The sequence below is a fragment of the Amia ocellicauda genome, chromosome 11, assembly GCF_036373705.1.
Source record: "Amia ocellicauda isolate fAmiCal2 chromosome 11, fAmiCal2.hap1, whole genome shotgun sequence".
Lineage (NCBI taxonomy): Eukaryota > Metazoa > Chordata > Actinopteri > Amiiformes > Amiidae > Amia > Amia ocellicauda.
Genome location: NC_089860.1, coordinates 37,320,585 through 37,335,516, shown reverse-complemented (window position 1 = coordinate 37,335,516; position 14,932 = coordinate 37,320,585). Strand labels below are relative to the sequence as shown.

The 14,932-nt window shown below is 39.8% G+C and overlaps 1 protein-coding gene across 1 annotated transcript in view; it reads right to left on the bottom strand.

Moving 5' to 3' along the window:
* LOC136763628 (glutamate receptor ionotropic, kainate 3) overlaps positions 1–14,059 on the bottom strand; it is a 127,841-nt gene extending 113,782 nt beyond the window's left edge. Inside the window, exon 1 of the mRNA XM_066717758.1 lies at positions 13,711–14,059. Coding sequence (XP_066573855.1) covers positions 13,711–13,825 — 115 coding nt within the window. The 5' untranslated portion in view covers positions 13,826–14,059. The remainder of the gene's footprint in view (positions 1–13,710) is intronic.
* Positions 14,060–14,932: the final 873 nt, after the last annotated feature.

Below are 14,932 nucleotides of genomic sequence, written 5' to 3'. Positions count from 1 at the left end.
ACCAGATAAAGGGGCCATGATTTCACATTGTTGGTATATCGAGAGGAAAGTGTTCACTAAACAAGCCTGTGCAAAATACTGCAAGTAGAAAACTGCATTTGACCAATTCAACACAATATCTGGATTGTATTTGTATTAATTTGTAATGTAGATGGGAAAAGCTTTGACAGGAGCAATCAATGTGTTGCATCATATTTTCTTTGGAGATCTCGTTGCTCTGTGGTCTGCAGGTCCTCTAGAACGGCAGGAGAAAATACCAAACGTTTGCCTGCGAACGGCGAAACCGTTATTGTTCATGAAAATCTTTATGAATAAAATGTCAAACAAATTTACTTCCCCTTGTATTATCAATTATGTATCGCCGGGGATGGCTCGTATAGCTGGATTTGCTCAATAAAGTATATGAGCATTTGTTTTCCTCTGTGATGTACCCAGTCACACAGCCAGTTTTCTCTGAGGTTTAAAAACATCTCTCTCTCTGGTTCAGTGGCGTTTTCATGCTCACTTGATAATTGTGCAGCTGAACTTGTACCATCTCCATACATTTCTTTACTTTAACTCTAGAAAGCTTTCCAGAGGAAGAGGATATCAAAACATGTGCATGGCGTAAAACTACATTCGATCTGTTAAGATCCTGAAAAAAACAACAATTAACTGGAAAATGACGCTGAGATTACAATATGTATCCCTTAATTTAATTTCTAGTTGTTAAATCTCTGCCGGTACATGAATATTATAGATAAAGGACAACTGTTCAAGTTGTCTAATCCAATCGCCATATTTGAAGAGACAATTAACACATTTAAAATAAAGTCGGAAGTAATTATATAAAAATACATGTAATGCTATGAAAACATTTTGTACGAGATCGTCAAATTCACACAAACATGTCAATTGTACACCAAGATTGTGTCATCAAAACGTAAAACCACAGAATCCACAATTCCAACTCACAAACATGACACTTCAAGGTTCTCAAGCCAACGTTGGTCGGCCTTCTTGTGAGGGTACCCAAACACAGGCTGATAGAGGCAACTAAATGAGAAATATACATTTATAAATGGACTTCAGACTAGGGACTCTAGCTCTGGTAGGATGTGGTCTGGGAGACTTTATCATTCGTATTTTACATTTCAAATAGATATGTGTGGATCTCCTAAAAAATTCTGTATTTTTGCACTTATGTTGTAAGTCGCCCTGGATAAGGGCGTCTCCCAAGAAATAAAATAAATAAATAAATAAATAAATAAATAAATAAGTAATAATAATAATAATAATAATAATAATAATAATAATAATAATAATAATAATAATAATAATAATAATAATAAAAAGCCAAAACAGGGTCAATTCAAATCATTATTCCATGGACATTTAGATTAGAAACTCTCGTCTCGTTCCCAGCAGTTTCCCAGAAATAAATACACAATTCCTTCTGACTCCAGGACCATCCTGCACGGTTGGCAACTTTAATTCAAACCCTTTTTACCATCTCCATGAACATCTTGTGACCTGCATGTGAACGACTGCTATCGCATCCCAAAGAGATGGTTGCAGCTCAGGCTTAAACAACATCTATCAAAGTATAGGCCATCCAAAAAAACATTTTATTTAGGAAATAAGGGAGTATTCATCAAAACCGTCTGTTTGAAGACACTCCAAAATGAGAAGCATTTCGTCTCATTACTAGTCCCTGAAGCAATTTGTTTGGGCTTTTCTTTAATTAAACATAAAACAACCCAAATGCAGTTCAATAATATCTCTAAAATACCAGCACTGAAGGGAAGGGAAAGATTGACCATTTCAGACCAACAATGTCTTTCATTCCTCGTTTCAATATTTGACTTTGTTTACAGTTCATTTTCTTTGTCTAGAATTGTTCCGCATCCTCCTGGGCTCTGCGGCTGAAAGAAATGTTAAATGAAAGAGTGCATTCATCCTCCGTTAGTTAACCTTCTGATGTGTTCATCCTGTGACAGGTGGATGTGCAGAGAAGGACTCAGCTATTCCCATCCTCTTGGATCCACCACGCACATCTTGACATTTGAAGTGTGCCGTTACACTGAAGGTCAAACTCCGAGTGGAGGAAAGATAAAATAGAAGCGCATTATAACTGACATCTTTTACTTTACTAAATCCATTTCTATTTTTTTTTCTGCTCACTCACATGCTAGGAATCTCTTAATTATTTTAAGAGCTGTACACCCTTTTACCAGTGTGTGAGCTGGAGCAATTGAGTTGTTTCTGCGTTTAGGCGTATCAATTACGAGCAGTAGAGTTTCTCGGGTGCACAAACACTTGGCCTCATCATTCTTTGTAGGTTGTACATTTTTGGAAAACAGTAACGCAACATGGGAAGAAATATAGTCTCTTACTGAATAATTAAATAAATGATTTACTAAAAACGTACATCAATCACTGGAATATTAAATACAGTAATTTATGTTGAATATTTCCCCTAAAACAAGGTATGCTCTCGAAAATTTGGAAAGATCACAGTGTTTTCACAAGTAATACAGTAATTTCAGTGTTTATTAAAAACCTTCAATGCTTTATATTTGTATCTCATTTTATTGCTATCAGAGGCTTCGGCCCAAAATAACAGCCTGGGATTCTCCATTTACCACATCTAATTGACTAGACTTCACAGCACCGCGGCTATTTAATTATTGTGAAAATGGAGGGACGTGGAAGACATAAGGCTGTAATAGAGACAAATGGAGAGTGCAGCGATTGTGTTTCTCTTTCATAACTTACAATTACAGGCCGGGCGGAAATGTAATGTATTTATCCATGTGCATATGTGTATATTGTTGAAGAGAGAGGCAGAACAGAAACGACACGAGCACAGGACTTTTGTACATTTCTAATGAAGAAAACATCCTGCGTAATCTGGCAAAGTATATATATAAATAATACACTTCGCTCCGGCTCCCCGTGACCCTGTAGTGGATGAAGCGGTTGTTTAAAAGTAATTTAGGATAGTAAGTACATGTTTTATTATTATTATTATTATTATTATTATTATTATTATTATTATTATTATTATTATTATTATTATTAAGCAATATAGCAGATGCCCTTATCCTTATGTCAGTTATCTCACATAGCTTTGCAAACACTAACATACAGTATTCCACAGACAGACAGCATCACAAGGGTAACAATACAGTGTACAGGAGAAGACAGACCCAATTCCGAAACCTACGCCCCTGCCAGGCATGGCCCACTTTTTACACATTTAGTACATGTTAACAAATACATAATTACACTGTCCTTATGTGTAACTAACATGTAGTTACTGACTACCTACTATGTAAGTATGGAGACCTATTGTAAAGTGTTACCGGTTAATTATTCACGGCAGTAACTGGGGTTGGACACTTGAAATGGGGAACGAGGAGAAGACCAGCGGTCTGCAGGTGTAAGATAAACACGACGGTCCTAGGAGATACTAACGCTCACAGACGGCTCAGTCCACCACTGTGGGAGGACAGGGGACGAGACAAACATCTGGGTGAGCGGGGAGAGGACAGGAGAGGGAGACAGACGAGGAGACACACAAAGACCGGAGGGGTGAAGAAAGTGCTGCAGTCGTTCCACACTTCACAGGACAGGGGCAGTGGGGGACACTCTGTGGATGTGTCCCAGCCAGGAACAACACAAGCCGGGGGAGATATGAATGAAGAGAAGGAAGGGGATGGGTCCAGGAGGACACCGCGGTGCGTTCAGGTTGGGGGAGAGGGAGAGGGTGGAGGAGTGGAGATCAGACGGTCAGTTGAGGAAGAAGAAGACATAATCTCACAACATCTTATGCCCCGTTTCCACTGGCGGACACGTCCAGACGCTTAAACAGGTGTTTCCACTGGCTTAAGCATCTGGACGCGTCCGTGTTTTGTGGACGGTTAACTATCTGCTGCCAGACGTGGCCGTAAGCGTCCGTCACCCACTAAGGAAATCCTTCTCTTTCAGAAGCGGAGATGTGCGCTTGACTTGCAGGCAGACAGGGAAGAGATCAGCTACATTATGTCGGATATAATCTCAAGTGCCATGTGCGATCACAAAGAAATTAGTTTTATTAGCAGCAGTTTATTTTATAAACAGCTGGACAGTGTTTCAGGCTGTGTTGTGTGAATGTGTGCAGGACAATCTGCAGAGACAATCAGCATGAAGGCGAACACGATTCAGTTAACGTGTGTCCATTTACAAGTTAAATTAATGAATAAATAACTACAGCAGATCTGGGTTTCCCTCTAAAACATTAAGGACTGGTTTAATAAATGACTCCATAAACGCCATGACTGAGACGCGCACACTTCAGTTCAATTATAACCTGCTATATTGTAGCTGGATGATTAATCGTGAAACGTGTGTATTTTGTTTCAACTGTAATTTACCCTGGTTAAGGACGTCTGCTAAGTAAATTATAAATAATACTGCAAAAAGTATTGTTTGCAGTTACAAACCTGCAGAAATAGTAATAAGTTAAAGGAGTCACATTGTGCCGTTTAAAATACATATATAGTAGCACAAAAACGATGATAATAATACTAAATAGCAAATATGTAGTTATAGTTGCACATGGGGACGTGCTTGTCTGAATATAATGTTGTCTACACACGTTTAGTTCTTCATAATATCTCTTTATTACGCTGTTTACAATCATGTAAAGCAGAAAGAATAAAATAGACAAAGTCCTTTCCACGTCAGGCTGTATCGCTTGTAGTGTTGTTTCCTGTCTTTGTTTTTAAAACGAAACACAAACCAAACAGTCGCTGCTCCTCTCATAAGAGGGGATGGGCTTCACAACGGCCTGGTTTTACAAACAAAGCTCTGGGACACGTCCGGCAGGGCATGGCATGGCACGGACGCTTAAGCCAGTGGAGCTTTCCGTATGCTTTCTCACGAAGACCAATAGGGTTACTGACAGTGGTCTTCAACGTGTGGCCCATGAACAGTGAATGAAACAAACCCTTTGACATGGATCATGGACATAAGTGTGAAGGGAGTCACATTTACCTCCATTTTAATGTGTAAAGGTCAAATATAGGTAACTCACGTTTAATAAACAGAGAAGTCCTCAGATTAAAAGTGTGGCAGCTCTTATTGGTCTCACTAAAACCCTATTACTCATAATAACTATCCTTCTTTCCCCACTATGGCGCAGTGGAGCTGTTTATACACGTCTCGTTGAGGAGGGAGGGAATTTTTCAGCGCCTTAATAACAACAAACCATCCAGCCGGTCCGCGAAAAAACAACGCTGAGAGTATGAATAATGTATCTTAACACGAACATTAACATTGTTTCTTTTATTAGAGCGAGCATATGTTCCAATCAGGCCTTCTGTACCGGAGTACACATGTTTAATGTGATAGGAAAATACCATCTGTGTGAAATTGGACACGCTGCATAGAAAATAATAAAAATGCTTGTTGCTTTATTGAAAGATTTTAATTTTCAGCTTATAATATCTGCCAGCTTGCTGTGGATTGAACAGGACCTAATAATGAATGGAAAACTATGTAAATCTATGCAACATCCTCTTGTGGTGAGATTTTGCATCAGACTTGTGCTGTGAAATCGGTGCAACGCAAGCATGACTGTACAGAGGAGGATTGATCGGAGTTCCAGGAGCCCTACACATCCCTGAGAAGAACTTCTTGAAAAAATCAGTAGCAACACAAAACAAAACAAAAATCCTTTTTAGTATTTGGATCTTGTTTCCTTTACTTGTAGCTATTGATTGATCAGATATCAGTGCTGAAGATCTCTCGTGGCCACCAGCTCTTACAATATGAAGAATATCCACAACCATATTCTCTTTATATATTCATATTTATTGATGCTATATTACCCAGAGCTTTAGAGGAAACTATAGCACATAACCACAGAGAACAGCTCTCGCTGGTCCGCAGTGTGGAGGCCCTGTCCACCCTTCGTTTGAATGGCCACAGTGTTTCTGGGGGGATTTCACATGTGGTTCAACAGACGGAGGGGAGAATACAGTGGGGCTCGAGTGATGTCACACACAGGGAGCGGCCCCCCACCCCGTGAGACTAGCCTCTCTCTCTCCCTGTGCGCAGTACAGAAGTGCCTAACTGTGTGATCTACTCCTCAAGTCAATAATAGAGTGATTTGTTTATGACTGGAAAAGTAGATCATGCATTCAGGCACTTACTGAGCACGGGGAGAGAGAGAGTGGTTTCATGAGGCTGGGTTCAAATGTGCCACTTGTCTCCACTGCCTCAGTGAGACATACTGGGATTATGGAGGGGGACACTGTCTCAAGTTGGGAAATAATACATTTCAAACCAACTTGTGATTTCTCAGTGGATTTTAGATCGGCACCGCTTTACTGTCTCTAGTCGTGTGGCAAGAGAGAGGTGGAGTTCAGTCTCCGCCCTGCTGTTTGTTGTGGCAAGCTGCTCATGTCACAGTCCTACTCCGGGTGTCCACCCTTGATGAAGGCCTCGTCTGTATATAAGAAGGATGGGAGACACATTGTGGGCAAAGAATCAGATCCGGCTGCCTCTCATTTTAAGTATTCAAACTAAAAGGAAGTTATCAAAATCTCTGACAACAAAGATAGGTCAATGTCTCCACAACATCTCTGATCTGCATAAGGGAGACAATGATCTCATGTGGGTCAAACACCAGTGGGCCCTTTCCTTCTCCAATGCTGATGTATTTATGTGACCCATGCGAGAAGAGCCCATAAGACACAAGAGCAGTCCTGCCAGATCCATTGAACTGACGTCCACCCGTCTCTGTCTGCACGAGGAGAACAATGGGACGTGCTTCTCATTGAGATGATCATCACTGATGCCGTTACATTTCCAGGACAAATACAATAGTCATTTCCCGAGAGAAGAAGAAAGCCCTTCATTAGGATCGCTATCGCCCCCAAAACATGTAATCATTCCACAGTTATTCCATGACATATGTGTCACTGATACCAATGGTGATTTCTATTGTTTGTCCAATGGGATCAGTGTATCGAGAGGGACATGTGAAGTCTGGGTCTTAATTACGATGGGTATTAGGATTGGAATTAATTAATTGGCATAATTGGGCATAATTGGCATAATTAAAGACTCATTTTTATGATTCTTCCTTTGTTCACTGCATGGTGGTGTGTTTACTAAATGTTTCTGAATGTTTAGACAATGGAGAGAGTCGGCTTCTTCACACCTCAATGGGTTAATGGTTATCTGGTGTGATGTGATCCTAATTGTAATCCTAATTGCTACACCTGGGATGGTGTTCATGTACTTGATGAAGACGAGAGACTGTTGAAATGCGTGGTTTGTTAAGTAATAAAATGAAACTTTGTGAATTAAGCTGTCTTGTCCAGTACTTTTGCAGTGAGAGTGTGGCTACAGATTCCCTTTATCATTAAATATGTATATATATATATATATATATATATATAACATCAGCATCAGTCCATATCGATCCACTGCTGGATGAAGATGTTTCCACTCACTCCGATATGAAAAAGATCACGTAAAAGATGTAAAGATCAAACCATAAGCTTCACTGCACCTTGAAGAGACTCTGAACATCGAAGCAAGTGAAGCATCGTGGGGTATGGCAAGCCAAATTATCATTTAGAGATATATTGAATTAATGTAAAGATATCTTCAAATATTTAAAGATATCTCTAAATCATTTAAAGATATCTAATTTAAAAGTGCATGTTGAGATATCTCTAAATGATTTGCAGATTTATTTAAATGATTTAGAGATATCTGCAAATGACTTCCTGTTCATTTAGAGATCTCTCTAAATCATTTTGAGATCACTTCCTGTATGTAGCCCAAGATGATCACTTCCTGTTAACTTGTTCATTAATTTCTATGGAACTGAATGAGGAAACAGGAAGTGAAAATCTCAGCCAAAATACAGGAAGTAATTTGAGGATATCATGAAATGATTTGCAGATATCTCTAAATTAATAGGAAGACATTTGCAGATATCTCTAATTCATTGAAAGATATCTTGAAATGATTTAGAGTTATCTCAAAATATTTTAAGATATCTTGAAATGCATTTAAAGATATCTCTAAGTGATAATTTGGCTTGCCATACTTGTGGGGCCTTCGTTCAGCCGTGGATCAATATATACTGATGATGATGATGATGATGATGCTTACAGTGGATTTACAGTTGATTGGAGGGGGAACCTGCATTAATAACTACACTCTTAGATGATACTGTAACTGGTAATGCAGCAAGCTTATCCGGATTAGTAAAATATAAGTACAAATTGCCATACACCTGTCTAGCAATAAAGGAATGAATATGTTATTGGGATCTATTTTAATAAGTGTTGACTGTTAAGAATAATAGCAGCACTTGACAACGTTAATAGTGAGCAGAGTTGATATTTTTTAAATGAACTTAAATACAAACAACACCATTTCCTGTTTCTTTCCAGTTTAATTAGCTTAATAATGTATTTACAAGTAATTATCGGTTCACAATATTAAAGTACTGCTTCTTCCTGGTATAAATGAAGGGATTGAAATGTAATGAAATATAAAATCCTACTGTTGCTTAATTGTGACCAAAAATAATAGCAAGCGAGATTGAATACCTACATTAAATTACAAAGCAGATTGATTAGCTGGCAGTGATGAAGCACTTTAAAGTATTAGGTAGATAAGGCCATTGATTATTTAATCAATCCTTGTCTGTGCTCGGGTTTCTGTATTCGGGAAAAAATAAAAATTAATAGAAGACTAAAGATTATCAATCAATTTCAACCGAATGGGCCAAGCTGAGGCTCAACATCACAACATTTCTCATCCCAATGTCTCTAATTAGTTAATTATCTTCTGGTCAACAATAAGTAGAAGCACCTGTTGAATTGGAAAGTGAAAATTATAATTCCATAGATGAATGTGCATTTTGAATGTGGTTCTTTATGTTCTCCAATGATGACTATCCTGTAACTTGTCTCAGTTCATTTGTCAATTTAACTGCATAATTACATTTAATTTCTGCACGGGAACGTGAGGGGCTGTTGTGAAAGCAATACAGACTAAATTAAGGCCATTTGGGTGCCTTTCTGGCTCTTATAAATCCTGCAGAGTTTCATTCTGATTCTCAGGGAGATTCACACCAACTGTTCTCTCAAACATCATTCCTGCGACTAATTTACTCCAAATCAGTAAAAACAGATCAAAATGAACCTCAACCGAAAGATGTCTTTGAAATAGTATATTGAGTTGGAGCCCATCTCTAGTTTGAGTGTGACAAACTAGAATATGGTTGTGGATATTCTTCATATTGTAAGAGCTGGTGGTTTGCCGTCTCTTTGATTCCGTCCGGTGGTTCAAACATCAAACCCAAACCAGCACATGAACTCATCATTGTGTGTCCTTCACCACAATGAACAAACCGGCTTCTGGCCGTTTCATGCACTGATTAATGAGATGAGAAATATATTTGTGGTTATATGGCTCCATCAAACAGTATAACATTAAAATGCATATGTTTGCTTTTCTTATAAAAAAGAGGTTCTTGCAACAAGTGACCGACCATGACCTTCCAGGGAACTCAGGATTACCAGGAGCTTTCCCCACCTACAAGCTCCCCCTATTGGCTGACCACCTCCTTTGTTGTTCACACTAATCCAGCATTGACACACCATGTGCCACTACAGTGGAGCACTGTGGAGTACTGGTTAGGGCTCTGGACTGGAAGGTTGTGGGTACTTCACTTAAATTGCTCCAGTAAAATGCCCAGCTGTATAAATGGGTACAAATGTAAGTTGCCCTGGATAAGAGTGTCAGCTAAATGACAAAAATAATTAAAAAATACTAATACAGTGTGTACCTTTAATGCAGTAAAGAGTGTAGACAAGTGAAAACAGAAGTGACTTCAATACACATTTCATTTGAATCTAGAAAATGCATTCAGCAGGCAGCGCTGAGCAGTTTGTCATGCTATTCCTTTTCTTATTCTTCCTTTTGCGCTGCGTTATTTTGTGTTTGTGTATTTTATGTCTCCCTTCTGCTGCCACACCATGTCTGCGCTGCCAGAACAGCAGCAGTGCGACATGCTTGCTCCGATGTGTCCATATGCATGTGATTAAACCCTGTGTACACGACACATTCAAACCTGCAGCATTACAGGGACACTATATCTGGATCATTATATACCCTGGATCATTATAAACCGTCTACATTCAGAGGAACCACTGAAGTCAGAATATGCAGAGTGTTATGACAAGTAAAATGATCAGGCTGAAGAGCAGAGCTGTCCTGCGAGCCGATGCTGCATCTGCTGAGAAGCCTGGGTGTCTGACAGCAGCCCTGTTGTCCGCAGGTCTTGGCACTTTGCTGCTCAGACTCGTCCACCTCGCTGAGAAGCCTCTGACAGCCCTGAATTTCTCAGCTCAGTCCATTACCATCAGCGGAGGACAGCTCTGGTCTATAGTGTTTAACACAGACAGCAGCTCTGCCCACTCCCAGCTCTGCGCCTGGATGGCTGCTGCTTGCTTTTTTAAAGGCACAAAAACCTACTGACTTCCCATTGATATACATTTGGTTAAGCATTCAGAATCCATGTTCACATATTGAAACAGAAATACTAGAATCAGCACAGGGGCAACATTAACCTCTGCATTTTCGCATTGGACTGTGTGTGGATGGAAGAACTGATCTGAGATCGCGAGGACCCACTCTGAGAGGGTTGTGATGTGTCTGCATTCATAGTCACACATTGTGTTGTCAATAATTGTGCATTTGCAGCTCTGCCCAGGAGTCACCACCCTCTCTCTCCGGCCTACGCTCAGAAACAACAAATTTTACTACAGTAACTACAGTCTGGCTTCGTGGAAAGCAGTGGAACAGCGCACTCTTTATTTCACACCCAGCTCCCTGCGTCTCCCTCGCTCAGCTCAGTCTAACCTGACGCACCAGTCATGTCCTGCGTTCTCAGATCCAGCCGCAGATGTGCTGTAGTGGTTGAGCTATACTGAGTGGAAACTGCATCTCCATCACTGAGTGTGTGTGCATGGCTGTGCTGCATTCGTAAAAGGAAATATCTATATTTGAAATATACACACATATGAGGAGACAGATACATTAGCTCTGGTTAATCTTATGGCTTCTGGTTGCCAAAAAACACCTGTGTGAGGCTGTATGTTACAAACCTTTAAACAGAGTGTAGGAATCATAATAATAATAATAATAATAATAATAATAATAATAATAATAATAATAATAATAATAACAAACAGCAAATGTCAGTTTCGGGTTCAGCGTAGATTCAGTGCAGAACAAGTTTTTGGGTTGAAAGAGGGCCCTCTGGTGGCGAAAAGCTTTGTTAAACTGTTTCACAATTTCAAAAATGTGTTTTCTATACGAGAAAAATAATTATAATAAAAAAATCCATAAAGACAAGAGAGCTTTTGGAATTGGGCACAAGTGCTGTTTAGAAGCAAAACAAACACATAATTGGTTTGCAACTCATTTCTTTTTCACCCGCCTTAAGATTGTTTGCTAAACCAAGCTGTAGCTCAAACAGCGAACTTGTCAGTCAGCTATAAATTGTGTGTGTGTGTGTGTGTGTATATATATATATATATATATATATATATATATATATATATATATATATATATATATGTAATTATGTAAATTATATAAATCATATATATATATAATCACTGTCAACCCAACGCAGTCTGATGATAAGATTGTGAATGATAAAAGATTAGGTATTATATGAATTCTGCTACTATTTATTTTTCAAATAATCATAAATAAACAGAAAACCTCCTTCTCTTTGGTTCTTAGTTTATATGTCTAATGTTGTCATAAACATTTTCTATGTAATTCAATATAGAATATTAATGTAAGAATGTGGTTGTACTAATACAATTCAATTCATTTCAAATAAAACTGTCCCTGCAGCAGAGATTGAATTCGTTCAAATAATTTAAGTGCAATCTGTATAAAAATCTGTTAAAGATGATCGGTCCCCTACATCTGGTCGCATTAGTTTAGCAGTAAAAGGTAATTGTTAAAATGTGGTAAATAATGCAACTGAAACCGATATCATTAATCATCCTATTATCTTTTTTGTTTTTTTACGCAACTTTTACAATAAGGTAATTCATGTCTGAATGCAACTGATTCTTAGTGAGGAATTTGGCGTATTGCAACAATGACCGTGAATATGTGCAATACTATAATTATATATATATATAATACTCTAATATTGGGAATATACAGTTAAAGGATATTCAAACGGCTTAGTAGAATGTTTTAAACTTTTTAAATTATTAATTACGAATTAAAAGGGAGAAAACGTAGTGCTAGAAAAGACTGCAGTGTGTCTGGAAGACAAGATCAATAGCATCTATATAAATCAATAGTATGGACACATATACACAGATATAATAACTGCAGAATCGGGTGATAAGTGCAACATTAGCGCCGTGAACAGTTTGACACGAAGTGTGAATATTGACTGCCAAGTCATGCGGATGAGTTACACGCACGGATGTAAACAGTAAGAGTGGCATTTAACGGGTTTCTCTATTCTAGGCGGTGGTGGTGCGTGTGAGGGCTGGCTCCCGTGTGCATGTCTGCTAATTCCGTGTGGAGGACCTGTCCCATGTGGCCAGGAGCCACTTGTCACAAGCTATTTGCTTCGAGACAAAACCGTATTGATCTCCATTCAGCTCCTGTCTGCTCCCCGTGTCATCGCATCACCGGCACCGAGAGAGACGCTTCTCCTGCTTTTTCACCGAGTGATTCTCCAGCGACAGGACAGCACCGTCCACTCCAGAGGCACGGCCAAAGGGTCAGCCCATCAGCATGCCTGTCCACCCCAGATGCGTGGCCATAGGGACATGCCTGTCCACTCCAGATGCGTGGCCAGCACACAGGACATGTAGCTACTGAAGGTGAAACCTGTAGCCGTGAAGGAAACTTTTATTTTGTCTTCTTTTCCTCGACAGCTCTGTGAATCAGTGCATGATCTGCAAGCTCGCTGTGTATAAGGATGCTCTTTCCTCAGTGAGACACCGGGTCCCTAAACATGTTGCACACCTGGACACAAACCCTGCAGCAGCAGCAGCACCAGCACAGGCAGCACAGCCCCTGCGCTTCACAGGAAGCCGCTTTATGAAACATAACATTAGCGAAAGTAGTATTCAATAAGTACAATACCGTACATTAACTGCAGTTTTTTGGTCAATTAATTGCTCGCCCCGTTATTGTCCTGTTATCCCTGCTTATGTTCAAGATTATTAATTTACAAGACTAAAGCTAGTGAGTCTTGCTGGGGAAAGGCACCCTTGGCTGAAGAAAAACCCTCGCAGAAAGCAGATAAAGGAGCAGATGAGCCCAGAGGCGGCGGGGGCTGCAGGACCCTGCCCTGAAACTTGCAGGGTGTTTGTGCTCACATATTTACACACAGTTACTTCACTTTCCATATGTCTCTTTAGCCCCCCATTAGCATATTAATAATCAATACTAAGACACACAGACACATTTTGTTTCAGAAGAATATAAACAGATTCCTCCCACTAAAGGAACATTCGAGTGACGAATTTGAATCTCTTCTCACTTCTTGGTGCCACTTTTAGTGTCACGGTGGCTTCTGCGCCTCTGTGTTTGCCAACATCAATGGAAATAATACAAATATTATGATAAATACTGTATATACATATCATAAGTGGTCCTTACCTATCCGAATGACATGTGGCATCCCATAAGCATACTGAATCCAAAAGAGACCCAAAACAAGTGCTGTCCAGTACTCCAAAATCACAGCCCGGGACGACAACCAGATCTCTCTCATGGCTGGGAAGTAATGAGATCCACTTTTTAAGATTCCAAAGACGCTTCACAACAGCTCGTGTAATCGGTCTGCGTTAGTCATATGTGACCGTGTGTGTCCGCGGCAGGTCTGAGCTCATTGTCCATCGCGCAACTGTCCAGCTCCCTCTCCGCAGCGCAGCGCAGCGCAGCTCGGCTCCTCCTGGACGATCAGTGCTGCACCTGCACACGCCGCTGTCTCAGTCCGCCTGCAGGAGTCTCTGTATCCCCTCCTACCGCCGTGTGTGTGAGAGAGGGTGAGAGAGAGTGTGTGTGTGTGTTGGGGGGCGGGGGGGCTCTGCCTGTCGCCGGCGCGGACAACTCCCGGCCCGGATCCTACGCGCACGGACCGGACTGCCTCTCCATCTACCCCCAAAACACAATCTGCCGAGAGGATCTTTACTCCAGTCCTTACTGCGTATTGTAAAGACACTATATTGTCATAATAATCACTATATTATGTTTTTAATGCTGATTTATTATATTTTATTGTATAAATTGTTCAAATATTTAAATAAATGTATTTATTTTGTTGTGTATTTAGCACTCTGTAAAGCGCTCTGTTGCTGCCCTGCGAAGAGTCTATACAAATAAAAATGGATTGATTGATTATCATAATAACAATCTTCATCATAATCATAATACTACTACTACTAATTACAATAGGGCCCCGGTTTCTACATTTGCTCTTGTGTTCACAGTGTGTGTCAGCAAGTGTGTGAGTCCATCCTTCCACTGGTGTCCTACAGGAATAGATACGAGATACTAGGATGTTAGTACTTTCCAAATATGTTTGTGTAAAGGACACTGCATGGAAAAGCACATGCATTGATTTTGTGGTCTTCCTTTTGTAATTCATGCTTCTCTCAGGTCTTTTCAAGTCATCAATGCTTTCCCCCGATGTTGCTAATGATAGAGTCCACCCCCCCTCCCCTCTGAAAAGTATAATTGCAGTGATAATGGTATTTTCCTCTTATACTATTAAGTGCTATTACTTAAATGAAGTAACGGTGTTGAAATGGTTTCAGACAGTGATAATATTTCTAATAAGTGGGTTTCAAACTCATTCTAAGTAGTGTTGTCACTACAA